The sequence below is a fragment of the Argentina anserina genome, chromosome 2 (assembly GCF_933775445.1).
Source record: "Argentina anserina chromosome 2, drPotAnse1.1, whole genome shotgun sequence".
Classification (NCBI taxonomy): Eukaryota; Viridiplantae; Streptophyta; class Magnoliopsida; order Rosales; family Rosaceae; genus Argentina; species Argentina anserina.
Genome location: NC_065873.1, coordinates 7,705,736 through 7,733,390, shown reverse-complemented (window position 1 = coordinate 7,733,390; position 27,655 = coordinate 7,705,736). Strand labels below are relative to the sequence as shown.

At 35.5% G+C, this 27,655-nt stretch overlaps 2 protein-coding genes and 1 pseudogene across 3 annotated transcripts; 1 reads left to right on the top strand and 2 right to left on the bottom strand.

Annotated features, from left to right (window-relative positions):
• Window positions 1-94: 94 nt before the first annotated feature.
• LOC126783908 (uncharacterized) lies at window positions 95-3,793 on the bottom strand (annotated as a pseudogene).
• Window positions 3,794-11,282: 7,489 nt separating this feature from the next.
• On the top strand, window positions 11,283-14,852 carry LOC126783714 (cytochrome c oxidase assembly protein COX15-like). Its single transcript, XM_050509229.1, has 7 exons — window positions 11,283-11,462; window positions 11,968-12,266; window positions 12,634-12,859; window positions 12,936-13,181; window positions 13,315-13,425; window positions 13,958-14,089; window positions 14,245-14,852. Exons 1-7 carry the CDS (start codon window positions 11,316-11,318, stop codon window positions 14,413-14,415), a joined length of 1,332 nt encoding a protein of 443 aa, XP_050365186.1. The 5' UTR covers window positions 11,283-11,315; the 3' UTR covers window positions 14,416-14,852.
• A 1,346-nt stretch (window positions 14,853-16,198) lies between these two features.
• LOC126782610 (transcriptional activator DEMETER-like) lies at window positions 16,199-26,032 on the bottom strand. 2 transcript variants are annotated; one of them, XM_050507887.1, is made up of 20 exons: window positions 25,925-26,032; window positions 24,486-25,329; window positions 22,253-23,851; window positions 21,814-22,176; window positions 21,375-21,465; window positions 19,871-21,278; window positions 19,694-19,773; window positions 19,500-19,584; window positions 19,308-19,399; window positions 19,163-19,231; window positions 19,019-19,055; window positions 18,857-18,939; window positions 18,224-18,673; window positions 17,922-17,958; window positions 17,781-17,838; window positions 17,412-17,551; window positions 17,264-17,329; window positions 17,003-17,117; window positions 16,871-16,909; window positions 16,199-16,691 (listed from the first exon to the last, which is right to left on the bottom strand). In XM_050507887.1, exons 2-20 carry the CDS (start codon window positions 25,204-25,206, stop codon window positions 16,582-16,584), a joined length of 5,643 nt encoding a protein of 1,880 aa, XP_050363844.1. In that variant the 5' UTR covers window positions 25,207-25,329; window positions 25,925-26,032; the 3' UTR covers window positions 16,199-16,581. The 2 variants fall into 2 exon arrangements, with proteins under 2 accessions (XP_050363844.1, XP_050363845.1); XM_050507888.1 differs by having other exon boundaries at window positions 24,492-25,329.
• Window positions 26,033-27,655: the final 1,623 nt, after the last annotated feature.

Genomic DNA, 27,655 nt, shown 5'->3' with positions numbered 1-27,655 from the left:
AAAAAACTATTGTAGAACTAGCAAAGTAAATATTGTTAATGCCAAAAATCTTCATAAGATTAAGAGAGCAGAGGGGAACGTGAAAGGATAGTCTCTAAATCGCTCTGGGTGTGGCCCATTCAACCCGGAGGATGAGATTATCATAACCATAACCATTCAGTTTGTTGATGGCTCTTTAGGCATCTTCCCTGTTCGCAAAGCTAACAAAATCAAATCCTCTGCTAACTTGGGTATCTTTATCAAGATTCAAGAGCAACGTAAGCATGGGTAACATTACCAAAAGGGCTGAAAGGGTCACGCAAATCCGCCTCTCGTGTATCTTCAGACAGGTTGGTGACACGAACAGCATTATCATCATTCCTTCTTTTCATATCAATTTTATCTGCTCCTATTTTTACGTGTGGAGGAACATATGTGCTCTTGCCAGAACCAGGAACTGCAGTTGTGGCATCTGATGCAGGAGCTTTTTCACTGAAATCTCCTGTCTGTGGCGCAATATCTTTGTATGGGCACTGTGCACTCCAGTGGTCACCCTTCTTACCACATACCCAACAAAGCTTGAGAATAGTTTCGCCTATACGAGCTGTGCTGCACTCTTTGGTTCTCCTGCCTTGGTACCTGTTTGATGTTCAATAGAAACTTTAAAAAAGGGGTGACTTGACAAAATCCTAAACATCAGCTACTGTAACCACATGGCAGACAATAACAGTAGCCCGAATTCGGCATTTCCTTGTATGGTTTATCTTTTGGTCAGTTACATCGTATGCAGCTTAGTTTCATATTTTCATGCTTTCTAATGACAGTCAACTGCATCTTCCTCACAACCCTAGAACAGGCAACTGCCAATCAAAATTTTGCCATTTCAATTCACTCATTCGAATACTACAGAGAGAAGATATATATTCTTTCTCCATCTAAGATGAGTGAGAGAAATTAAAGCGAAATGCTTAGGGCCATTAAGCATCTTCCTTCGATTTCCCAAACAATAGTAATATAATTTGGCAATGCAGGAAAAAAAAGAATTAATATAATTCTAGTAGAGCATATATATATAATAGGTTCAAAAATTCAAATAGCAAAGCATACAAGGAAATGCAAAGCTCTGCATCACGCAGAGAGAGAAATGATCGATTCTCCTGGAAGTATTATTTAAATATAATTGACTTGATCTTCAACCTTCAGTCATATATTTCCTTTAATAGAGTAGCCATACGTCTATATACCTACAACGAACATATAACCTCTAGAAAATACTAAATCAAGGGACTCAAAACTGGCATCTAGGAGGAAGGAACATCTCAGTTTACTATGCAGAATCTAATTATCCTGGCATCAGAATCTGGGGGTTGTTAGCACTAGTTATTAAGAGCGCATACTCCTGCAAAGGTATGAGTTTGAATACTACTCCCAATATCACTAATTGTCCAAAACAACTTAGACACATGTATAAACCCTACAGAATTGCAAAACAAAACTGGGAAACTCCCAGCACATTGCATGTACATACTACGCTTTCTAAGCAAACTAAACTCAATAAGGAAGAAAATTGAATTTCTCGTTAGTGATAAGAATAATTCTCATTTCCAAACTTAAGCCCTGATACTGAAGAAAATAAATAAATATTTTAATTTCTGAAAGAGTAAAAGATGATGGTGATTGGCTGATTGCATTAGCACTGAACAGGCTCATATCCTTAGTCTGTTGAAAAGTAGCTTATAAAAGAGCTTTACTCCTTCCACTTGTATTAACTATTTATAAGTCATTCCTAGCTCCCCTGATCACTAAAACTAATAAGGCTGCTCTTCTTAGTCCTATTACTCAAGATGACATTTTTAATACAACTACTCAAATCGTCAATCATATTCACACGGTCAGTAACTTACCATGAAATTCATGCTCAACCACAATTGGATGTAAATCCAAGGGTTGAAAACAAAATAAATCAATTTTAAAAATATTCTCATCACCCTTGGATTTACATTCAATGGTGTTTGAACATGAATTTCATGGTCAGCTACTGATCGTGCTCAAATCGTAATTTTAAGGGCTCTGATCCTGGATCTGATGGTATGAGTACTATGCTCTGTTCTATCATACTTGCAAGTTGTGCACTATGTTACGAATGTTTTTTTCAAAATAATACTACTCTTGACTAACATTGCTTTAATGCCTAACAATGATTGATGAACCTAGATAAGCCTCTATGATGTATTGGCTATAAATGTCGTAAAAACATATTCAACAAATATAATGAACTCAAAACACAACGAAATTCAGGAGAAACCATACCAAGAGCCCTAGCTAGGGCGTTCAAGGAGGATCTCTTTAGTGGAGACCAGGTGAGCCTGGCGTCGATATCCTCATGGACGGTGTCGCCGAATTTCGACCAGGAGCGGCGCGTTTGCTGAGGCGAGTGTTGGTGAGTTGGCGAGTGAGAGTGATGGTTGTGGTCTTGACCTTGTCTCCTCCGTCGTTGAATTTTTATTCAATCACCTTCTTGATGCCAATCACCTGCTTTGGCGGCAGGAGGAATCGAGGTCCTCGCCGTCAACCTCCTCCAACTCTCCCCGTCGGACCTTGGCCTGTCACGGCCCCGAATTTCGAATGATAAAAATTCAAATTCGAAGTTATGAAAACTTTAAAACAATCTCAAGTATATTGACATCATCTTATCATAACAGTGTATCGAACTGAGTCCACATCATGACTCAGTCGACTTGAATAATACACAAGCAATGGAAATGTAAAATTCACTCAATCCTCACCACAAACAGCAGAAATAAATCTTCGACAATCTTCAGCGAAAGCCCTCTAATTCTGTTAATCCACACCTGCGGAACTATCCCCTACACCATCGAATAGGTGCACCGGGATTGCAAACACAAACCCGGTAAGTTTTGCAGCTCGTATGTTCAAGATGAGAAGATGATTAAATCTAAAGCTTCCAATTGATTTTCATGTTTTTTGCTGATTAACAAAAACTAACTAGTGGAACATAAGGATGAAGTCTCATCGCAAGGAGAGAAATCTTGATGAATTTAAGAATCAAACTTTAATGTTTACCTAGTATTCTGGTAATTTCAACGCAAGAATGGGAGCGTGTGGTATTAGAAGAACTCCAAAAATGAGTGAAGTCTCTTGCGACTACACAATAAACTGGAAAACTAGGGTTACTTTTTCTCTTGCCTTTTATATATAATCAAAACTACGTCATTTTGACAAAGAAAAATAATATATATAAAAACATAGATAGCGTCGCCATTTATACTATTAAACACCTTAGAACGCATTTTGGTCGCCTTAAAAAAGGTCTTTCAACCCTTGTCTTGAGGCGAAATTCCGCAACCTCCCTACGCTTTGGCCTTAGGCGCGCCTTAAGAATACATCTCTACAGTCTCTGCCACTTTTGGTGTATACATTATCTCATTAGAGATTTCTGAATCACAGTCAAATACCATTAGACATTTAGTATCCGTAAATAAGTAACAACTAAGAGCGAAAATACAAGACAATAATCCAGATAACTTAAAGCAATAGCACACATAAAAATTACATATCTGAAATAAAACTAGACTACTAGTTAAAGTAGTATTTGTTGCACTACAACACAAAACATGATTTTCGACTCTGAAAATGGTCGAAAAAAACCCTAACTTGGTCGTTAATACTCTTTCCAACCAAATAAATCTGGTCGGGCTCGGTCGGTACTACCTCGTTCAAAAATACTCTTTTCCGACCATTTTAGTTGGAAATAATAGTAATTTACAGCCAAAATTACCGTCAGAAACTCCATTGTATATGACATTCTTTCCGACAAAAAAAAACCCTCGTCGGAATTTGGTTGAAAATAATTTAAATTTTAGCAAGCTAATTCAATAATTCCTATCACACCATTGTAGGAATTTTTCTTTATTGTGTTACTTTTTTTGGAAAAAAAATTTATTTTTAATATATTTTTTGAATTCTTGTTATTTTCGTCTTAAAATTGTTACTCACCTCTCTAATTGAATAAATATAATAAATGAAATTACTTTTGATTTTACATTAATGTCATTTGAGTATTGACTTTTGCCACATTTGTTTAATTATTTTCACCTTTTTCCTCGACACAAGTCACTTTTTCATTCTTCCATTCTTCATCAATCACTGATCATGTCACCCACCAAATACAATGGTAAAGACAAATTCATTCCCACATGTTTAATAAATATGTCACATAGAGAGTTAGAGACATGTATATAATATAGCATGAGCGACCATTCAAATTGCATTACAAAATGCTTAAATTAGCACGGCTTCTAATGATCTGATCATTTCAATCCCCAACTCGGTAGGATCAATAGCTTGCAAATCAAACTAAAATGTTGTCCAACTCTCTCTTGAACTTGCCCATCAATCTAGCATACATGATCTTGATTCTCAACCTTGATATGTTATTGGATCTTTACCTGTAAATAATAATTGAATCAAACATATACAATGTATGATGCATATATATACACACACATTATCAGAAATGAAAGAAAGTTTGATTGAAATACCATCAATTATTTCCACTGCTAGCACTCCTTAATCTTGCCGACTATGAATTTGTTTTGCCATCAAGCTCGTCTCTAAACACTTCAACTTACCGTCATCATGCCTATACAACCATCCTAGATGCTGCACTGCCTATAGAAAATCAACACATCAAGATTTTAGAGTTTAGATGAAGAGAACAAATTGATCAGTTTGAAGAAGAGAGGAGAGACAGATAGTGGGAGTGGAAAAGAAGAGAAATGGTTGACTTACCTAACTAGTGGTGGGAAGAGACTGGGAGGAAAAGAAGATAACGGGTTAAGTAGTGGGGTTTAGGGAGAGGTTTTTTTTTCGTAACGACCTAGAGTGTGGGGGAGAGAGGAGCAGAGAGAGAAAAAAAATCAAAAAAATTAAAGGAAACTATATGTTTCTTAATTTTGTTTGTTCTGGCTGCAATTTCCTACCATTTTAGACTTTTTATTTACCTAGTTTTAATTTTTATATTTTTATTTCCTTTATTTATTTAATTACAAGTTTGTTAATATTGATAAAGGTTTTAGAAAACTCTAGTTGAGCGGAAAGCTACAGACTAGCGCTTAAAAGTCAGGAGATTATGAGGATTACTCAGTTTTCTTCAGGGTGACTATATATGAAAATTAATCAAGTTTCGTCTATTTTTTATCACACATAAATATATAAATAAAAAATATATAACTATATAAAGTATAGTTATATTGTTTTTTTTACGGAGAATGGTAGCATTTCATTAATCATCATAAGGAATACCGACATGAACACAAGATGCCTTCTCGAGTTACAATATAATTGCATTGCGTGAAATAATTTAAGAAAATAAGTCTAAGACTAAGCTTGCAATAATGCTAACAATTTTCAATATGATATAAAAAACCTTTTTTAATTGATTATACTATGTCATGTGGCAATCTTTCGTTAAATTAAAAAAATATTTACATAAGAAATAACAACACGGTATTTTGACGACTATTCGACCAAATAGAGACTAATGAAAATGTTTCTTTTTTATGATGACTTTCAGACCAAAAAAATATCATTAAAAATAACTGTCTTTTTTTCCGACAACTTTCCGAACAAACAGAAACCTGATCGTATTTATTTATTTTCCGACCACATTTCTGACGAATTGTCAGCTCATCGGAAATAAAATCTGACTAAAAATTGTATTTCCAACGGAGAAGTGTAAATGGTCGGAAATATTATTATTACTGACCATAAAAAGGCATTAGTCGGAAATCCGTGGTCGGAAAAGAGTGTTATTGTTGTAATGTTGTTAAATTGCAAGTGCAAATGTAAGACAATGAGAAAAGTAGTGACAATTTAATGCTTGATCTCATTCAAACTCCTATATCAACCCTCTTTTTCTCGAGGTTTTTATTCATCCTTAGCCGTGAGTCTAATAACATTGAACATATGGAAAAAGAGCCAGAAATAACCATCCGTGGAGGCTTTCCGGGGTTAACAAGTGAAGCAAAATAAAAAACAACTTGATTCAACTCAATAATAAGTTCAACCATAACCGGCAAAAAAAACCTATCGTATGACTTTTACTCTCTTCTTGTCTACTTCCTCTAAATCTCACACACTCATAAAAGATTCAACAGATGCTACAATCATACCAACAATACTTATCTTATTCTGCTTCGACATCTTAAACTTCTTCAATTACTCAATCATAAATACAGTTGCGCATAAGAGTAGATGACTAAAAGCATTTCAAACCTCAATTTTGTTATAACATCCCATAGTTGTAAAACATATAAAGATTGAGCATTAGGGTTTGTAAACAAGCCTCAATTCTGCTTTGGCATCTTAAACTCCTTCAATTGTTCAAGCGTAAATGCAGTTGTGTATAAGAGTAGATAAATAGAAGTCTTTCAAATCTCAATTTCCATTGAATTCTTCTTGTAAACAGGCCTCAATTTTGTTGCAACATCTCATAGTTGTAAAACATGCTAAAATTGAGCATTAGCTATTATTGCTTCTGCCTTTTTTATGGGAAACTTTAGTTCATCATCCTTAAATGTGATATATATATATATATATACACACACTAATCATTAATCTCTACTTCATTATTGATATCCATTTTATCATTTGTCTCCGTAAAATAGACACTACAAAAAAGCAAAATATAAGCAATTCCTTCTCTTTACATCTCATAGTTTCATCTTTTTTTATGCAAGTCTTAAAGGTGTGAAAATAAATCATCTCATCCGTCCATCAACATTCTCTCCCTCCATCCTTTTGAAGGTCTTCTTGAGATCCTTTGAAAGTGTAATGTTGTTATGTACTTTTTCTATAATTTGTAAGACAACTAGAATTTCTTTTATATATATAATCTGAAAGTTTCAAATTTTTTGTTATGATTGAGTTTTAGTTTTAAACTTTTAATGTTAAGTTTCTCCAAAGCACGAAGCATGTTTTAGTCCTCAAGTTATCAATTATTGATATATGCATCGATGATTATCTAAATTTGGGAATATTAAATTTTTATGCATCATGACTGTTCTAGAATGCATGCTAGAATATTTGTGATACCTATTGGTACCTATTAATTGACTTTGGAGGATATATAATAGTTCTCCTTTTGTAGTAGTTTGGTTGGAGTAATGATGAGTAAGAGGTGATTTAGTGTACTAGTTGTTACTTCCTATATGTACAATTTCTAGTCATCATAGTGCATTTAATGCGTTATCTAACATATGATTGTGAAAAATCACGATTGAAAATAATTAAAAGGTGAATGAGGAAAGTTTCTGCACAGACTACGCCTATCGATCGCAACTTCCACTTTTCTACCTTAACTTTCTAAAATTTGTCAATTTGCTAAGTTACTCAAATTTAATAATCTTAAATTAAATTCAGTTTTTGAGGCTGTAATAGTCTGCTCAATAACACAAAAGAGTGTAAAAAAAAAGGAGAATGCAACAGAGCCAAGGAAAAAAAACAATCGAAAACGTCAATGGACTGGTCACTTTATATACAACATACATCATACATGACATCAGTGCAAAAGACGATGCTACATAGGATTGTCTCAACATTTTTTTCTGCTGAATAAGCACCAATTGCTTCAATAGGAAGAAGAACAAAATAGTGTTTCTCATTAATATCACACGGCCTCTGAACAACTCCCCGAACTCAAGCAGAGCCACTAAGAGGGGTGCAACGTGTATAGTAGAAAAATTCCAAAACCCAAAAAACGCTCCCTCAATGTGGAAGTACATGAGTTGGAAGTGTGCAAACTCTTCTAGAACATGAATATATTCACCAGCAACTAAGAGATGAGGCTCATGATTTGAAATGTTATGGATGAACCAAAGCAGGGCATTGACAAACCCCACAAGACATAACAGTTTGCTAAGCCGAGTACGAGACATATGGTAAGTCTCCATACTGAGCACGACTTTTGATCCCTCAATTCCCAAATGAGCCGAACCAATGATATTCTAAAAAAATGCTTATACGATCAATGACTGGAAATCACCATTCACTTCCCTTGACACAAAATTGCATATAAAATTAACTATAGCAGAGTAGCGACCAAGACTAAGGAAAAAAAAAGTAGCAAAGTAAAATTAAAATAAGTTAGGAGTATATTGAAATCAATGAGAATTAAAATTGATAAATAATAATTTCTCATTTCCTAAATTATCTCACGAATACATGAATTTTGCATTTTCCATCTATTTTCCCTCTAAACACTCTACAAAACTATTGAACCAAAACAATGACTCATAAAATATGTAACTAAAGGAGAAAGAAGGTTTTAATAGGAAATATATTCTATAATATCGTCACACTTTGTGTTCTTATTAACAAATGTAATGTGAGGCTATCACTCCCTTAACCTTTACATTCTTAGGCACAACATCGTATAAGCCTCGCCAAGTCGACACACACTTCTCTTCTCTTATTGAAAGTACTCCCTTATGTTATCTCACACTGGGTAATATGAGGAGTTAAAATTAGAGTTGTGTATTTAAAATTAATAAAACCATTTTGAAGAGGTTTTTCAAAGAAAAATGCTAAAGACACTAAAAAGTTATACAGAAGGCCTATATCAAAAGATGTGTCTTGTGTCCATGTACATCATCATCTAATTCCTAATCATATCTAACGTGTCTCCCATCTTAATTATTTTTAACAAAAAAGAGCGATAATCAAAATGAAAGCAATTATTTTGATATGTCTAGGTCTCTCAACATAAATAAAGTTGTACTTCTAGAGATCTTCCTCAACGGCTCAACCAAAACTCTATTTATGCGGCAACTTTTGAAATGAGATCCTTCAACCTATAGTAAGAGGAAGTCAAAAATCTACATTTGAAGTTTCCCAAATCTATAAACATGAACTGTTATTGAGTTTAATCTAATGGGTTGATTCAATATGTTACACTAAAAAATTTGGTTGCAAAATATCTGTTGCGCACTCGAGCCAATAATTTGTTGATGATCAATTGATAAAAGTGAAGGTTAAAATTTACAGAGCATATCTATATACTCTAATAACCCAAACATGGCTTGCTAACCAAAACCGAATATTTTTACCAAAAAGTCCTTGATAGATTAAAAAACTTTATGAACAAATAAAATCATAGGGACAATTCAGAAAATTGCAAAATATTTATAAAAATAAATTATCCCATAAACCCCTATTTTCTTGCACACTACACTTTTTATAACCAACATTTTTATGCAAAATCAATCCTAATTTTTTTCTTTAATTTTCTAAAAATAAATAATTTGCACATGCAGAGCATGTGTGAGTGACTAGTTAAGAATTAAAAATTCTCATCTATCTTCAATCACCCTCCCCATATGCCATAATCTTCTCCATCTCTCCTACTTTCTTACTCCACCTTCATTCTTGTTCTTTCTTCCCCTCCTCTATAGTATCTTGCTAGTAAAAACCTTAATGTCTTGATGATCTTCTAATTATTTGTACTCATATAAGGAATTTAATTTATTATTTAGGATTGATTAAGCTAACCTATATATAAAAAAAGAAAATTATTCAATTAAGGATGATGATGTGGTAGTGCCACGTCATTTTGTATTAGTTTTTTTGTAAACCTTTTTGGTGTAGAGCATCTCCAATAGTGTTAGCTATATACATAGCTAAAAATAGCTACAAGTAATATTTAGCTAACCAATATCATCGTTATACTTCAACAGTGATAATTATAATTAAACTAATTCAATTTTCAACACATAAGCATAGTTTAGTTAGAGTTATTTTCTCTCTCCTCTCTAATTATATTTAACTAGAATTTTTAGCTAAAACTAAATTTAACTTTTAAATAGCTAATTTGATAGAGGTAAAGATTATCATAAACTTTGTTAAAAAGCCAAAGTTTTTCAAAATGACAAGTCTTTTAAACCTAAGGAGGGTGTATTGTATATAGATTTGTGTGGACTTATTTTAATTGATTTTTTTTAGAAACTCCACGGACTCATTAAAAAGTATACAGACTCTCTTAGAATTATCAAAATCATTGATTTCAATAACAGATTTTGGCTGATTTCTACCGATTTTTATTGATTCATGAAATCTAGATAATTAATATTGATCGACTTTCATATATTTCTCAATTTTCATAAAAAAATAGAAACCACTTTTTTTTAGTAAGAAAATAATGTGGTAACTGAATAATGTGCATACCATTTTACTTAACTACAAGTCCACGGTTCCGTAATAATTTGCTTCATTCCCGGGTGGTCGGGTGCATCCTAAGTATTTAAGTTGGCCTTATGAGTTCTTTGACGCTTCGTGGGTGCTATTGGATGGAGATTAATATATCCTAAGAAATTTATACGGAATGATTTTTTTAAGCAAATTTATTTGTTGTGTCTACTACAAAAAAAAATAGAGAATCTCAATTATTTAAGAAAATTTAAAAGAAACCCTTCAAATTTAATCTATCAACAAATAGGTACCAAAAAATGGAAGTCAATAAATTGTTCAAAAAGTTTCAAGTTAAAGAAATCGGTGTTTATGAGACATTGAAGTGATTATTATTCTCTTTTCTTCTTACGTACTTTTTTCATCGTCATTGTTTTTATTGTTAGCATTGAACATGTGTTCATATATGAGAATGAAGTTTTAATAAGTGTAAAGATACAAGCTAAAAACATAACATAAAGAAGAAAAAATAATCATGAGATCATAGGAATAAACATGTTAGGTTATAGGAAAACTGATTCTAAAAGACAAAAGAAGATTAAGAAAAATGATGGAGGATGAATATCGATATTTGAATGAAATGAGAAAGTCAATGAAATTTTTTGGTATAGAGGCTAGACAATTTTTAGACTCTGGTGTGTATATTTTACATTATAAAATCCATGAGATTCCATGAGTTTATAATTCCATAAGTATGAATGATATTTTGAATACCCACAAAATTCTATTTATTTTAAAAAATTTGGATTGAATACCCTAAACTTTCATGGATTCTATAATAACTTAAAAAAATTCTAATTGAATACAACTACACTTGTATGGATAATTAAAAATCTATATTAAATACACCTAGACTTTAAATTTCATAAATTTCTTTAAAAGTCATACTAATTTCATATACAATACACCTCACTAAGTAACACTTTTTTCAAGCCAAATTATTAAGGGATTATTATATCATGAATTTAAATGCCAAATTTCTGCATTTAAACCCTTTGTCAATTCGTTAATTTTGCTTCAGAGAGTACACAACACAAAACCGCAGCTAAACCCCAGAAACCCGAGAGGAAAACATGTTTCGGAGCCGAGCGGTTGCGTTGTTTGTGAAGAACAATGCCAAGGCTCTCTACAATGTTGGGGGATCGAGGGTTTCGAATGATGCTACCTTCAGGCTGTTCTCTACTGGGCTCGCTAGGAAATGCTTCCCATCTTTCCCCAAGGTTAGCTTCTTTTCCTCTCTATATATGACACAACCAAGAGTGAAGACTACCATGTCATATGGGTTCTTAGTGTTGCAGATTACCCATTAGCTTACTCGAGTTTATCTGTCTTGTTGGGTACATATTTGGCATGATTTGTAGTTGGAATAATCTCAAGTATAACAACCCTTGGAGGCCTGGATTGTAGTTTGATACCTTACTGCATTGATACCGTTGTTTTTGTTATATACAGTACAGTACAACACACGATTTACAATCGGTGTTTGCAGATATTTGTAATAGTAGTGTCTATGGCTGTTGAGCAGATCATATATCATGAAGGGATTCTGTTTTTGAATTTTGTAATTCTCTTAAGTTTACATTCAGTTTTCTTTGCATTCATTGCACCAAAGAAGGGTTCTTGAATTTAGTTCAGTGATTTTTTTTGGGACAAAATTTGTGTTGCTCAGTTTTTCTTCTTTGTAAAAATTAGTCTATTAAGTGGGAATTTTTGTACCATTTTCAGGGTAACTATGTGGTATCTATAAGGAACATGTCCACTGTGGCTTCAGTGGGCATCAAAGATAAGGAGGGATTGAAGTTCCTTGTAAATGGAGGACCTCGTGCCCAGAAAATGATTGGCATTTGGCTTTTTGGCTCTGCTGCGTGGGTATTTAGCATGGTCATACTTGGAGGTGCTACACGGCTAACCCGATCTGGTCTTTCAATGACTGATTGGAAATTTACTGGGGGGCTTCCACCTCTCTCGGATGAAGACTGGTTGGTGGAGTTCGAGAAGTACAAGCGATCCCCTGAATATAAGCGGTTAGTGCAAAGTGCTGACAATGCTGTTCCAATAATTTGGATTTTAAGTCAGTGCCCTTTCAGTCTCTTTAGCTCATACCTTAGGCTTGGCTGTAAAACTAAAACAGGTCAAAACTCTTCTGAAGTTTTGCTTAGTTTGCTGGCAGAAAGGCTATTCATATTTGGTTGGCAGAAAACAGAAATATGGCATTTTATGGACTATAGTAGTGATAATGACATAATTATGACATTTTTGCAGTAGTGAATTTTGTTGGTTTATACTTTGTAGGGTTGCCTAACTACGTGGTGGGTGGTATTAAGTTGCCTTCCATAGTAGTTAGAGTGGTTTCAGACCATTTATAATGTACCTGGTTCCTGGTATGTGCAGTGTAAATAAAGGGATGAGTATTGACGATTTCAAATTTATCTACTGGATGGAATATGCACATCGTATGTGGGGAAGGGCATTGGGTATTATGTTTGTTTTGCCATTCTCGTATTTTCTTCGTAAGGGGTGTATCACCTTACAACTTGGACTCAGGATTTCTACTCTTCTTGCCCTTGGTGCCGGGCAGGGTCTAATTGGTTGGTGGATGGTTAAAAGTGGTTTAGAGGTTAGATATTATTTCTGTGTGCTTTGTTCATTGAATGTTACAGTCAATGGCCATTGAAATAACATTGTTTTCACAGGAGCCAGCATCTGAGTATGCTCAACCAAGAGTAAGCCCTTACCGACTAGCAGCTCACCTTACCTCAGCCTTTGCTATATACTGTGGCCTTTTATGGACTGGTCTTTCTGTTGTCATGCCTGAACCACCTGCTGAATCTGTAGCCTGGGTTCATAGTGCTGCAAAAGTGAGGAGACTTGCTCTTCCTGTAAGCTTACTGGTTGGAGTTACTGCTGTCTCAGGAGCATTTGTGGCAGGGAATGATGCTGTATGTAATTCTTGTTTGTTTCTGGACTTTCATACTGTTTTAGATCAGTAATTTGTGGATTTTCTTTTAACTCTTATGTTTATTATTATTTTTTATCCTCTGGAAATGTTTATAGTTATATGTTGAATGCCAGGGACATGCTTATAATACTTTTCCCAAGATGGGGGACAGATGGATCCCCGAGGAAGTTTTTGACATGGAGCCACTTATCCGGAACTTTTTTGAGAATACATCTACCGTGCAGGTATGACCAGTAAAAGTATTTCATTTTGGCAAAGAGGAGAGTTGGCATTGGTTTATTGCAATGGTTATTGTTACGATAGCTGAAATATCAAGAGACTGACATAAAATACAAAGAAGTAGACAATCCATAAGACGTAAAGCTAAAGCTCATAATCCATTATTCATTTGTTTTTTTCAATTTACCTATGTACAGATAATTTTCTTGGTCAAGAAATTATCATTTTGAAGCCATTGAGATGTAACTGCAATAAAAGCACTTACAATATCTTCTATGAGCTCATAATTTAAATTTATTGGAATAAATCATACCATCTGTAAAGACTGTTAAGTGTGTAAATGAGTCTATTAAGTCATTAACTCTGTTTTCCAGATTCTGTTAACAATGCTTAACAGACTTAATAGACTCATTTACACACTTAACAAAGACAGGGATCTCTTTTTTCCGAAGTCCACACTATCTTTATTATCCTGTTAACTGCCCGGAAATTTCAAGCATCAAGGCTGGTAATGATAAGTTGTTTTTGTGATTGTAGCTTGACCATCGTATCCTTGCAACTGCAACTGTATTATCAATTGTCGCTTTGTGGTTGTCAACAAGGAAGTTAGACATACATCCTGCAGTTCGATCACTGATTGGAACTACTGTTGGCATGGCTGGCCTTCAGGTGTAATATCATTTTCAGTATTTTTTTTCTTCTCTTCTTCTGCCTAGAATATGGTTCTCCTTTGCAGTTTGTTCATTGTCACTATCAGGCTGGTTTATTATTCTCTATATACTATAATAGAGGAATAACATGTGTAATTTCTATTATCATTCCAGGTCACACTGGGGATTTCAACACTTCTGTCATATGTACCTGTTGAGCTTGGCACCGCACATCAAGCTGGGGCATTGACTCTCTTCACACTTATGATCCTTCTCAATCACATTGTGAGGAGGCCATCACCATCCCTTCTCAAATCTCTACCTCAAGTAGCAAAGACTATATGAATGGGCACGTTATACAATTTTCAAATTTTGTCACAAGCACTATACATTTTTTAGTGAGAAATAATATATTAACTATTGATCATGTTCTTCTGATATAGATATTTTGTGAGATTGAACGCTGAAAATTAGAATTGCAAGTGTGGATAAGTGTTTAGCTTTGTTTTTTTCATTTTTGAGTACCATAAATAGTTTGAGAACAAAGTGGAAACAGTACTAGAAAATGGCAACTAAAGCTACAGTAAACTATATGCTGTTGAAATGCAATGTGTGGCTCATACTGGTACTAGGGGCATTACAAGGTACAGCAACCAGGATGAGGTGATTCCTCAGTGACTGCTGTGTTCCCTGTATTCCTCAAAATAAGGTACTTTCTCTTTTGCTGTTTTCATTGGTAAAGAGATTAGTTTTCCTTTTATCTTCCTTCTGTTGCATCTTCATTTTTAGTTTTACGATGCTTATGCTTCTTGTGTTGTCTTGTAAGAGTAATCGTGTATTGTATTATAGTTTTTTTGTTGTTTAAAGCACTCCATAAGTTAAATGACTGTTATCAGAAACATGGGATTCATGGTCTGTGCATCTATGGATTTTCTGCTGTATGGGCTCATATTATCAGTCATTCAGATTCTAATATCAAAAAATACTAGATCGCCACAAACATGGAATGCCTTCCAGTCATTGCAACTTGCTATTGGCTTTACTTGTATTCTCTTATGGACTATCAAATGGTTTTGTAAAATTAATAGGTACAGATTTGATTTTTCTAGGTTCATTTCACAAATTTTAATGCCTTCTAGAAGAAAAACTCAAATTTTCTGTTAGCCATATGACTAGAGAACAGCTTGGAAATATGCATTTAAATGCTAGAATCTGGAACTTAGACATCCCTTTTTACAGATACTTGAGAAAAAATGAGTCGATAGCTTGCACTTGTATGAGAACTTCTCTCTTGAAAGAGCCAAGGTACATTTATGATTGTGGCAATGAGAGGATTAAGGGTGCTTCCATCTCTCAAAAAATAAATAAATTATGAAAGCATTTCATTGCAAATCATTTCTTCTGATGCTTTTAAGATCAAGCTTGAATGACTCCAAGCACTACATATCGCAAGCAAACCATATTGCCTGTGGGGTTAGTATCTAGGACGGAGAACCAGTCTAACTAGGTTTTCATCCAGAATCTAACAAAACAACCATCACCAATGCTGCATATGGTACCCTTGCTTCACAAGGCTTGCCCCATTTTTCACACTGGCATTGTAGTGGAACAATTAGTGATTGGACTGTATAATAGAACACTAAAACACCTGTATCATTTTAAACAATCCTAGCAAGCATAATTCTCAAATCCGCAACCCTCTGGGTAGAGACTTAGATCATTTACCCATTTGGATCAGATGCCCTCTATTTTGATGGAACTTTGAGTGCATTTATCTTTTTAAGTTCCTGTTCATCATATTGGAGAGAGGGTATTGTAGAAGGAAGAGAGTAACAGAGTAAGTAATTGTCCGGGAACAAGTCTTGTTTAATCCTTTGCTCTCATCACAAATACTGAAATAACATGAACACAACTAGTTCATACAAGCATTTCAAGAACATTTAAGAACACGATGTTCTCTCTTCTACATTATTCTGATAGTATAGAAGCAACTCCCAAGCAGCTAAGCATTTAAAGTTAGAAAATTATAATAACTAATAAAACTCATAAATCAAAATACAATAACTGATAATTTTATTCAAAGAAATAACTCGAAGAGTGCTAATTTGATTTAGTTTTCCAACAGATTCATCCTTGTGGCTTTTATTGGGACACTTATATCCTTTGCATGAGAATTTTCTATTGATCGACCATGAAGCAAACTAAAATTAATATTCTTGACTAGTGAAATTGAGAATGGAAAAGAAATTGCTCACTTTTGACCATTTATTGAAACAATAACAATGGGGATTATTCCTTTACAAAAAACCTATGATGAGATTTTTAACTTGTATATCTGATACTGCTTTTTGCTACTGGCCTATGGTATAATGAATGCCTCTCATGCTAGAGGAAAAATAATTGAATGCGCTAGAATCTGTTAGTCATTGTTCTTCTTTTCATAAAGTCAGTGATCTGATGTCTTGATGAAATTTTTTCTCTTAAGCATGGTCTGTTTTATCCTTCAGTTCCTTATTGTTCATCTCTTGTCTTGGTCATCTTACTCTGCGGAAAATGCAATCTGGTGATTAGGGGTTTTGGTGCTCTTGTACTTCTCTCAAAGCCCCTTACACAAACATATCCTGCAAATCAATCAATCAGTCAACACGCAAACAATTTAGCAAGTTGAGTAGAAAATTAATTGTCATTGCCATATACAATTAAGTTTGTGTTAGAAGTTTATTTCATTGTTTGATCTTCTTAAATCGATACTTTGTGCCTAAAGAGCTGTTCCCAAGCAGATAAATGAATTTGGTAGTACCTCTCCAAAAGCAGTGCTGGATCTCCTCTGTTGATAGATCTATTACACAAGTATTTTATTGTAAGTAACCTGTACATCTTTAATTGTGTTGTAATATAGTAAATGATTATAATAATTTTGATTTTCCATTACCTCTGAATATTGATGTTGCAGAAGTTCCAAAGTGCACAGTTCGTCTTGGCAAATTCCATATCCACTCCCTTGGAACATCGATTGGGTTGACACTAGAAGCATGATCTGCAAACATCTGCATGGTGATAAAGTAGTTAATAGCTATGAGTGCACTGGATATAGTAAATCTAGCCTGGAAAACGTACTTCTCATAGTTAAAACTGCTATCAATTAAATAAGAATTTTCACATTAGAGAAACACATGTCTAAACAAGGTCTTACCTCATTAACCTGAAAGTATGTGCCGTTGAGTGGAAAGCTCCCTCTCATTGCTGTTCGACAAGGAACCTATGACAGATGGAGTTAATTTAGTAAACCTGCAAAGTAGCAAATTCTAACAATTACATACCATCACAGCTAATTTCCTCACCAAAATTGTCCCTCTGACTATCTGTGACTTTTCTTCTCTTATACTGTTGCATGAAAAGCATGTCTTCTCATTGCACAATGTGTTTCTGTCTTTGGAGCTACAGCTGCTTTCTGGTGGTTGAAGTGAATTTGCAGTTTCACCTAGAAGATGTAGTGCAAAATAAATTATTGAGTTACCATGCATGATTTCATATCTAACAGGAAATTAAATGATTTCACACATGCATTTCAGTTGTCTATGAGTACTGTGTTCCGCAAACTATCGAATTAGATGAGGAATTTCATCTCTAATCAGAATTCAATCTTCATAGGATTTATCTGGAATTTTAAATTAAGTTAAACGTTTTCAAGGATTCTCTTCCGAGCTTACCTGGTGTCCATATAGCAAGAAGGTATGGGCTTGGATCATCTGGTTCTCTTCTGTCCATCTGTATATAAAATAGTTGTCAACTCAGCATAAAAATGTTTCAAGTAGGTGGACACATTCAATAAACTTTAACATATGGCTTACCCCTTCCAAAAGTAGATGTGAATCTGGTAATACATACCTGCATTATATCAGCAACAGATGGATAAGAGTCGCAGAAATTTAAGTCTATGTACATATGTTTGCATCTCAATATGGATGTTGAAACCAAGATTTATTGGCTCATTGGTGGAAGGTTCAGGCCTTCAGGGAAATCCCATTACATAAGGCGAATAAATTGCCTTTTTTTATTCAGATTAGAAATTGGCTCTCAGCAAGCTGATTACGTATTACTGTATACTGTAAACCAGATGTGCTTTTGTAACTAGGGAAATATGTGTACTTACACTTGGTGCTCTGTCCGTAGTCGACTGATATTCTTGAGCTTGGGTGTAGGTACAGAAGCAGCTCTTGGATTCAAGGCAACTAAAGCCTTGGACAAGTCGCCTTCTTTGAGATTCATGTTATTTTGCATAAGGTCTTGCAATGTGTCTGTGAACTGTGTAATGCTGATTTTGATGATAGGAATATCATCAGGATCATCAGGAACATGATATTCCTCATTCAACAAGTCTTCTATGTCACTGTGTGCTAAGTTGGTGAAGTCTTGCTCTGGTGATGCTGGTTCTTCTATGATTGGTTCACTTCTGTAAGCACCTACTTTCTGGAGGGGGTAGTTTTGAGGTGAAGGTAGTGACATTACATTGCCAGCTACAGTACAGTTCTTCTCAGCTACAGGTGAACTAGTTGAACTGACAATACTCTTCTCCTGTGGGCCCGGCAGGGCAAGTCCAGCACTGCACCAGAAAGGGTTGGTATTAGTTCTTTAATAATCTCTACTCTTCATATCTTTTTTTATTTTAGCTTCATAATGTTTTGGACTTTCTTCAACTTCTGATTGATAATTAATGAGGCATTGGATTGCTAATATATGAAGCAAAGAACCAAGGTACGTGTACTGTTCAGTAATTAGTGCGAACCTTGCAAAAGCACTTGCAAAGTGCCTACACTCTCCTCTCATTGGACATGCAATGCAATTTGGTTTACTTTTTGTGCAGAATACCTGAGTACAGATCAATGTGAGACAAAATATATTAAATAATTCATGGTCAGGTTTGTAACAAATTAAACTGTATGCATACCTTTCCAAATGTAATCATCTGGTAGTGTAATTCATACCTGTAGTTAAAAAAAATTAATTACTGAAAGCCTATATAAATAGGAAAAAAAATTAATGTCAATTCTAAAAGTATTGCACGAAGAGCTTAAGGGAACTATGAGATTACAAGGTTAATTGATCAAGTTTGCATAATCTTGGCCAGAGATACTTTTGAATTGTCTCCAGCATCGGGTACCTACAGAAGAGCATAATTAGCATTTGCACATACCGGAAGTTTGTCTGCATTCACTTTATAAATTACTATTTCTTACAGTTCTAAGAGGTGTAGCTGAAGTGATTCAGGTAGCGGTTGAAGGGGAACCCATCCCAGTCTTACTGCTATTCTTCCCACATTTGTGTCAACCTTTATGTACAACATGAGAAACATAAGAGTAAGAAAAAAAAATCATTCTATAAGATGTTAGACCTCTTTTAAAATCAGTCATTAGACATGTAAACTTTACCGGGAATGCAAGATGGTGAAGAGTCAAAAGACGAACGCACTCCACACTTTTCAAGCCCAAACCTCGAATACTTAATAGATAATCCCTGCAAAAGATTCATATTGGAAAAATTAAATGAAGTTGGTGTATTTCAGTATAATGGGCCAATAGTAAATTTTAGAAGAATATGAATTATATGGAATGGCTTGGCATACTTTGCTTGATCAGGGGGCACATCTCTCAACCATTCCAAATTGATGCTTCCATGGTCTTTAACCACTCGTTTTAGGAATTCCTGCAAACATTTTGCAGCCATTTGCATGAATGATGTCTTATGTTATCAACTGGCTCGCAATGCTAATGTGGTTATTAGATAATAAAGAAGGGAAAACCTGAATTCGCTCAGCTAGCATGTTGTTCATCCCTCTTTCTCTAATAGCATTAGAAATCTCTTTAACATTAGCATTCAGAAGTGCTTCATAGTCAAGTGAGTCCATTGCATCTTCGCTTCTTTCCTCTTTGCAACCATTGGCAAGCACCTGCCTTCTTAAATTATCCCAGTCAACTGTATTCTTTTTGTCACTTTCAGACTTTTTCTTTCTTCCTTTTGAAATATTAGTAATAGTCTCAGCCTCTGACCTTTCACGGGAAGATTTCTCCTTTGTACTTGAATAAACCGATCCATTGTTCACTGTAGAGGTACTATCACTGGCAATTGAAGATTTCTTATTCAGCTGATTGACATTTGGGACATCCTGCATACTATAATTTTTCTTTTCTGGAAGTTGTTCACTATCCTTTACGGGCTCTATGATTGAGGTCTTCTGTAAATGGAAGGTTCCATTTCCCTCATGTTGATGACTGTCGCAGGGTGGTTGATAATATTCATTGGATCTTGGCTGAGAATATTTCTGTTGATCTGTTGAGTGCAGTCTGGGAGCATCATATGAATCCTTTGTGGCAGGTTCTTGAGACCTCCATAAAGTATTTTGTGCCATGGATGAATTAACAGCGGTTCCTGTCAATTCTATATTCCTGAAGCTCTTGTAATTCTCATCTTTCCTCATAGTGACCTTGGAAGCAGTTGAAGGCCACCATGAAGATATGCTTTCTTCACTGAAACTTTCCAATCCAAATGGCTCTGGTTCTCCAGAAGTTTGGTATATGTGCAAATGATTGCTGATGGAAGGATCAATTGATGATCGCATTTTTTGGCTGTCAAGATTGATTGGATTTGAGACTGAACAAGTGCCATCAAAATCATCTATTCTATTTGATCTTGACTTTAGCTGTGCCCATTGTTTATGGCTCTGCCTGGATCCATCATCTAATAGTGGACTTCCTTGCACTTCATGGTAGAAGTCTTGGAATACTACATCTTTGACCATTGGTGGGTATGCTGAATTCCAGCAAGACCGGTTGACTTGGCGCCTAGCAGTAAGATCTTCTGCTTCAGAATTGGAGACTGAGTATGATATGTTTTCTGCAGGTCCTTGAGTGACTGAGGAACCAAAAGAATCTTGAGATGATACAAGTTCTTCCTCCAAGCATTGACTATGTTCCTCTATTGAGTTCATCACTGTCCAGGAAGTTAAACTATCTCTCAGATGTTCTGCAGATTCATAGGGTGCCATAAATGGTTGACTTGTCATATTTTCAGGCAATTTGGTAGCATCATCCGGGACTGGAATGCATAGTTCTGGTTCTTTAACCAATATGTTTGTCCCAACCTTGTCTAGTGATTGGTCATCGCTCATCGACTTGGGGGGAAATGTTGCTGCCAAAGACATGAAGGCAGAGCTGCAGAATGATAAGGAACATTAACATACTGTAAAGCTGAAGCTTCACTTGAGAGAAAAATCTAGTAGTAAAATCATGCTAAAATTATGAATATACCTTGATAGATGGTCAGAAACATTTTGAGTAAGGAAAACACCGATCACTGAGTCAACAACTGATCCTTTCCACCGAGAAAAACGTCTGTCCCCTGTGTGAAGTCATATTGGATTAAATTATTTGTATATCATCAAATAATCGACTATTCATCTTGGATTAAGTTTCCAATACATGAGTAGCAACGGCAATTGTATTAGACATATATTCAAGATAATTACAAATGATGCATTCACTTAACCTGTCATTACTAGTAGTACATATTGAGCATTTATCTTTGACTTCTTGTTTAGTGCTTCTTTATTTATAAGAAATTTTAGTTGAAGTGTGTAATGAGCTATCAGAAGTGTAGATGACCATGTTGAAGTTTGATTGTTATAACACATGCAACCCGGTAATTCATGATCATCTATTTTTAAGACAAATGTAGAAGACTCTGTACCTTGAACAAGGTGCATGCGTGCAATAAAGGAATCGACTCGACCTTGGAAAACCCTTCTTTCATTTTCCCAATGCTTCTCCTTCTCCTTGTCTGATCCTTCAGTGCCTTCACTTCCTTCCTTACCCATCAGAAGGTTCCAAACCCTATTTGTTTCTGAGTCAAGCTCTACTCTAGGCCGTGCCTTACGTTTCTTAATATACTCAGATCGTTCATAGGGAACTAATGCACCATCTCCTTTGTATGGGACAAGTGCATTTTGCTCTTGCTCCATAGATTCATTGCAACCCCCATTGATGCTCAGAACACTAAATCGATGTATGATGTCATCCATACATGAAGGATATACTGTTATTAGCGGAAGCCCTGCATCAAGAGGTAAGTTAGTGGAATATAATGACTTCTATTCAAGATTTATTTGGTTCCTTTTTGTGGAAAGTACCTAATGTCTTCGCAGAAGACTGTTGATGATCATACAAGAAATTCTGTTCTTGCAGCATTTTACTTGTACTTGATAAAGCAGATCCCAACGTGGTGGATCTCACAGTCTGCTTAGTCACTGACTTGGGTTCCTGAGTTTGCCCCTTCCCTCGTCGAGAGGATTTTCTGGGAGGTGATGAGACAAGCTGATTACATATTTCAGTTGTGGAGTTGGTGGAGAAGCTCAGAACTGGAGAGATTTCTTTGCAAGAATTTGATTTGAAAGGCATCTGCTGCTTTGGCAAATTATGCGCAGAGGCAATGGATTCACTGAACCCGTCACTGGTACACTTGTTGACCCCATTGATTTTTCTCTCTTTCATTCTGCTACTTCCAATGTAAGAAGTCAATATTGTGTGGTTCAGTGCTGCTGCAAACCCATTTGAGACGGCTTTATTTGCCCTTTTTCTGTCAAATTTTCCAAGACCCTCCTCATCTGCTGTGACTTCCAAAGGCGTGTGATGGATGGACAAGAATCCTGTGTCAACTTTCTGCTTCTTATGGCTTGATTTGCTGATAGTGCCACTACTTTCCTGATTGGCTGTCTCTTTAGTCGTCTCATGGTTTTCACCATCAGTCTTTGCTTGCATGGAATGCTTGCTAATACCTTCAGCATGGCTATGTTGTGGCATGGGAGCAGATTCATATCGACTATCTGCATGTGTTTTTGCAACATGCAAATTGTTTTGTGTGTCTCCTCGTGTAGCTAGGAGAGCTGCAGATTCTTGTCTTTCTGGATGAATTAAAAAGTTACTTCGCAGATGACTCAGTGAAGGGCTAAAGTGACTCATAGTTTCCCGTCTCTGGTTTTCCTCCAGCATTTCACTCTCTAGGTCAATCAAATTAGAAGACTTCATTTTAGACTGATTAAGTCTATAAGCTTTTCCTTGTTCTCCACGCTGATCAAAATTTAGAACTCTCCTGCATGATCTTGCACCTATTCCAGCATTATGGTATGTTGCTTCACTTGTACTATCTGCCACTTGACTTGAGGATTCCTTTTGGATATTTTTTCTCGTATACTTCCTCTTTCCTGTTCGGGGGTCCTTAGGCTCTGCATTCTTTGGGTTCTTCCTCTTTCCTGTTAGGCGCTCCTTAGGCTCTGCATTCTTTTCAATTGCAGGCTTTGGAGTCCTTTTGGGTTTGCCCTCTATAATTACTTTCGGTCTGTGTTTTCTTCTCTTAGGTGTTTTCTGCTGGGGGGTCTGGTTTTGATCGATACCTCTGTCACCATCATGTTCAGAATCATTGTTTTCCTTGTATGGTGTAGGAATGGCTGCAGAAGCTGACTCCACGATATTCTGCAAAAGTTCTCCACCATGATTCTGAATTGCTGCATCTCTTGTAGAAGTGAAAAAGTTCACATGCTTCTCGTTTTCCTTACTCAAGCTTCCACCTGTCAGTGATGTTTGTATTGAAGGAAGCTGGTTGTTCTCCAAATAATTGGCCCTATATGGTGTGAATTGGAGTTGGCTGGGAGCACATGAAGTAGTATCGCCTTCTGTTTCCGGTAAGCAGTTTAAATTTAAATCATAGCTCGGTCGCAAGGGCATGAAATCATCTGTGAAGAAAAACAAATTTTTTGTCAAGTCGTGTTTACTGTTTACAATTAATAGAATTTCTGAGATCATATATTCATTTGATGGTCTAGAGTTATGTTTATTAAAACATTTACAAGCGTAACGTGTCAAAATAAACTGAATGCTCAACTTCATCAAGTCTCATATGAAATGGGCAAAGTTTTGAAAAAAAACAGTAATATGACTAATATCAAATAAAATTTATGCAACATTTAGATCATTTCTCTAATTTATGACATCAAAGACCAGAATGTTCATGATACCTAATCTCATAAATCTAAAGTTTCCGCTAACTGATTTGATAAACAATGGGATGATGATTCCTAAATCTTCACTATGAGTATCACGTGCAGAATAACTAATATGTTACATAAAAACGCGTCGTAAAGTGAAGTCAATTTGGTGGCAACTTTGTATCAAATCTGAACCTATTTTTTTCCCTAACATCTTGTCTTTGTCATTGGATTTATTTTTTTTTTCTTTTTTGTTTGTAACAATAATAAAGTGGAATTATGACTGCATAAATTGTAATGCATTATTCTTTTTAGCAATGGTTGAAAGGAAACCATTCCTTCATGAACAAGAGAAATATCAGAATTAGATTAAAATACTTACTCTCACCTATATGGGTTGAGCTGTAACCGCTACTCAACAGGTTTGCACTTGAGCTGTGATTTTCGTTGTTAAGCAACCAATTAGCTACATTGGAGTGCCCCTGACTGTCGTTGAACTGGGAAGGGAAATCCACAGCTGCGGGCCTGCTCATCACTGCACTTGAAGGGTATGAACCATTGTTGCAACTTCGGTTGGCCGGCAAGAAACTACTTGAACTGTTTCTTTGGTTGGCCACTGGAGGATGCAACATAGGAGTTAGAGGTGCATTTGCTGCCATGTCAACACTTCTGCTCCTGTTTGCAGAGGCAACGTAAACTGCAGCTGCATTATCTTGAGGAAGTAGTTGTGTGACGGATCCATCATTCCAACCTGAGCTGTCACTGCCAAGATACTGTGAGTAAGAACCTGCATTGTGATTTGTCATTCCATTCTTCGGAGCCAGACCTCCATCAACGCCATAAAAAGCAACATTTCTAGGAAACTGAACAACTGGGCTGAAAGCTTGGCTCGTGCCATAATAATTATCCCCCAATTGTACATTCCCATATCCTTGTTGCCAATTTGCTGCCGGTAGGTGAATACCGTAGGGTTCAAGCATGATATGCTGATGCTTCAATGGAAGAGGCTTCTGTGGTGTTACAGGTACCCAAGGAGGCATGGACCGATAATTCTCCTCTATTGGAACTGAAAAATCCCCTCCAAACTTCATCCTTGAGCTCATCCCCTCAACAAACTAACCCAATTTCCTGACTTTCCTATCTCAAGAATTAGTATCGGACATGTCCAATACTACAACTTGGGACCAAATTCCCCACAGGGATCCCTCCAACAAAACAACTTCCACCTAAAATGCAATGCATAAAAATAACCTACTTAGTGAAATTAATTTATTTCCAACAAGGCTGAAACATGATTTGCACCAGACAATTCCCTACAACTATGACCAGCTATATCAGTTTCCACTTTCCAGGATAACATCAATTGCACAAATTAAAGCAAAAGATATAAAAAGTAACTGAGAAGTTATATTGTTTATGATCTCAATGGCAGAAATTAAGAGCCAGAAGATACAATCAGCACAGAATCTTCACCCTTTGGTCAGAATTGCATGAATTAAATGAAAAAATCTCAGGAATAGTAAAATGCAGATATCAGGCATTTCCTGTGCAACAAAACACCAGCTATATATGTTTGTTTCCAGAATAACAAAGGAAACCCAGAATTAAAAGCAGAGGATATTACAAAGTAACTCAGGAAATGATAATAACTTGTGGGTGTGAATTGACTGACTATAAATATGGGGAATTTGATGGGAAGAACGCAAAAATATAACATCTTTGACACATAATCTTCATTGCTTGGTCAATACTTAAACAATTAAACGGAAAAGATCAAAACTTTAGTGAAATGTATCAAGGTGGGTGAAGAGCTCAGCTCACCGATCTGACTTTGAGCCTCAGAGACGGACCCCGGCGACTCATAGGTCAGTCAATGCCGGAAAAGTCAGTTAAGTTTCATGGAGGAGAGAGAGAGAGGAGAGAGAAATAGAGAGAGGATAGAGAGGGAGGGAGTAAAAGAAACCAAACTAGTATAAATTATAGGCATAAAAAGTGTACTGGTCACTTGAGGCTGAGTTTTACACGACTTATTTAATGACGTGCCAAACTGCTCCAGTAGTTTTGTTTCTTCAATTTAGTACAAAATGCCCATGAATGGAAGTGTAAGTGATTAAAGGTTGCACTGTTGTCAAGATAGGTATAACAATGACCGTTGTGATTTGACCATAATTTTTGGGCTTTCTGTTTTATTTAATTTATTAACTTCATGCATTCATGTGTAACATCACTAGAAAGCATATTTCATTCAGGATTTTGTACAAACTTGTAGGAGATTGAGAAAGAGAGATTTAAATATGATGATGTCTTCGATTCTCAATGAAATACTACACTTGTTTTCTTGCATGTTGATGTCACCAATTCTACTAGTAAATTTGCATGTACATAAAATAAAATGTGCTAGAAAATACTTACAGATAATGGAGAATGAAGCACTATAACAATAAGTTGGTGGTTTGTTTCAATCGATTGTATTTGAGAAATGGTGAGTGAAACACAAACACTCTCACACTAGTGCAGAAATGTTTCGATTGTTGCGTTTCAGACAGTGGAGAATGAAAGATAATTTCAAACTATTGTTGAAATGTTTTCAGCTGTTCTATTTACGAGAATTCAGATGTGATGTTCAGTGGATTCTCGGCAACGACCTATTTATTGACCTACATGGGTTCGGTGGAGAGGATTCATTTCTATGAAAAGCGAATACTCTTAAATTCGGGATTTGACTGCATCCGCTATCATTGATTAATAGTAATTAATACCGTAAATCTTGAAATGCAAAATCTATGTGCCGTGGATAAAAGACAAATTTCTTTTATGACGAAATACACGCGAGTTTCGTGTCTTCAACAAATCAACGACTCAATGTCTTCCCACATTGCAACCGAAAAATATTGCTTTCTTTTTATGTGGAAAAAAAATTAACAGAATTGGATTCGTTGTATATTTTTAAACAAAAATTGACCACACCTTTAGAGTCTGACATAGTAGTAAATCTCAATATGTTAAATTTATTCTTTGTAAAATATATAAACAGAATACCATATGTGTCAGATGAAACCGATATGATGTAAAAACTGATATTTCAATGCATTGAACATTATCATGTAATCCATTTAGAAGTCTTTGTTCGATTAAGTAGTACATATACCCATGCATGGTATTTCTGCATAACCCACTACATCACCATGAGGCAGGATCGAGAATAGGTCCATGCCCAAGACCTCAACACCGACTATTCACTAAGGCGTCATGGAGTTTCAAACTTAAATCTAGAGGTCTCAAACTAGCCAACCGCCACGCTATCCCTACGAGTTTAGTATTAACAATTAAGAATACTACATTTTCAATTTTTATTTGACATGATATTGTAAGGTTGGCGTCATGCTAGACTGTGTTGATGTATAATATCATACATATATATGTATCAACTTTTTCTTAAAGTTGTAAAATGAGTCATCAAATTATTAATACTCTCCTCAAGGTTTTGTAATTGAGTTGAATAAGTTGTGAATTTGTATTTACCACTTGTGTTGTTAAAATAGTAATATTAGT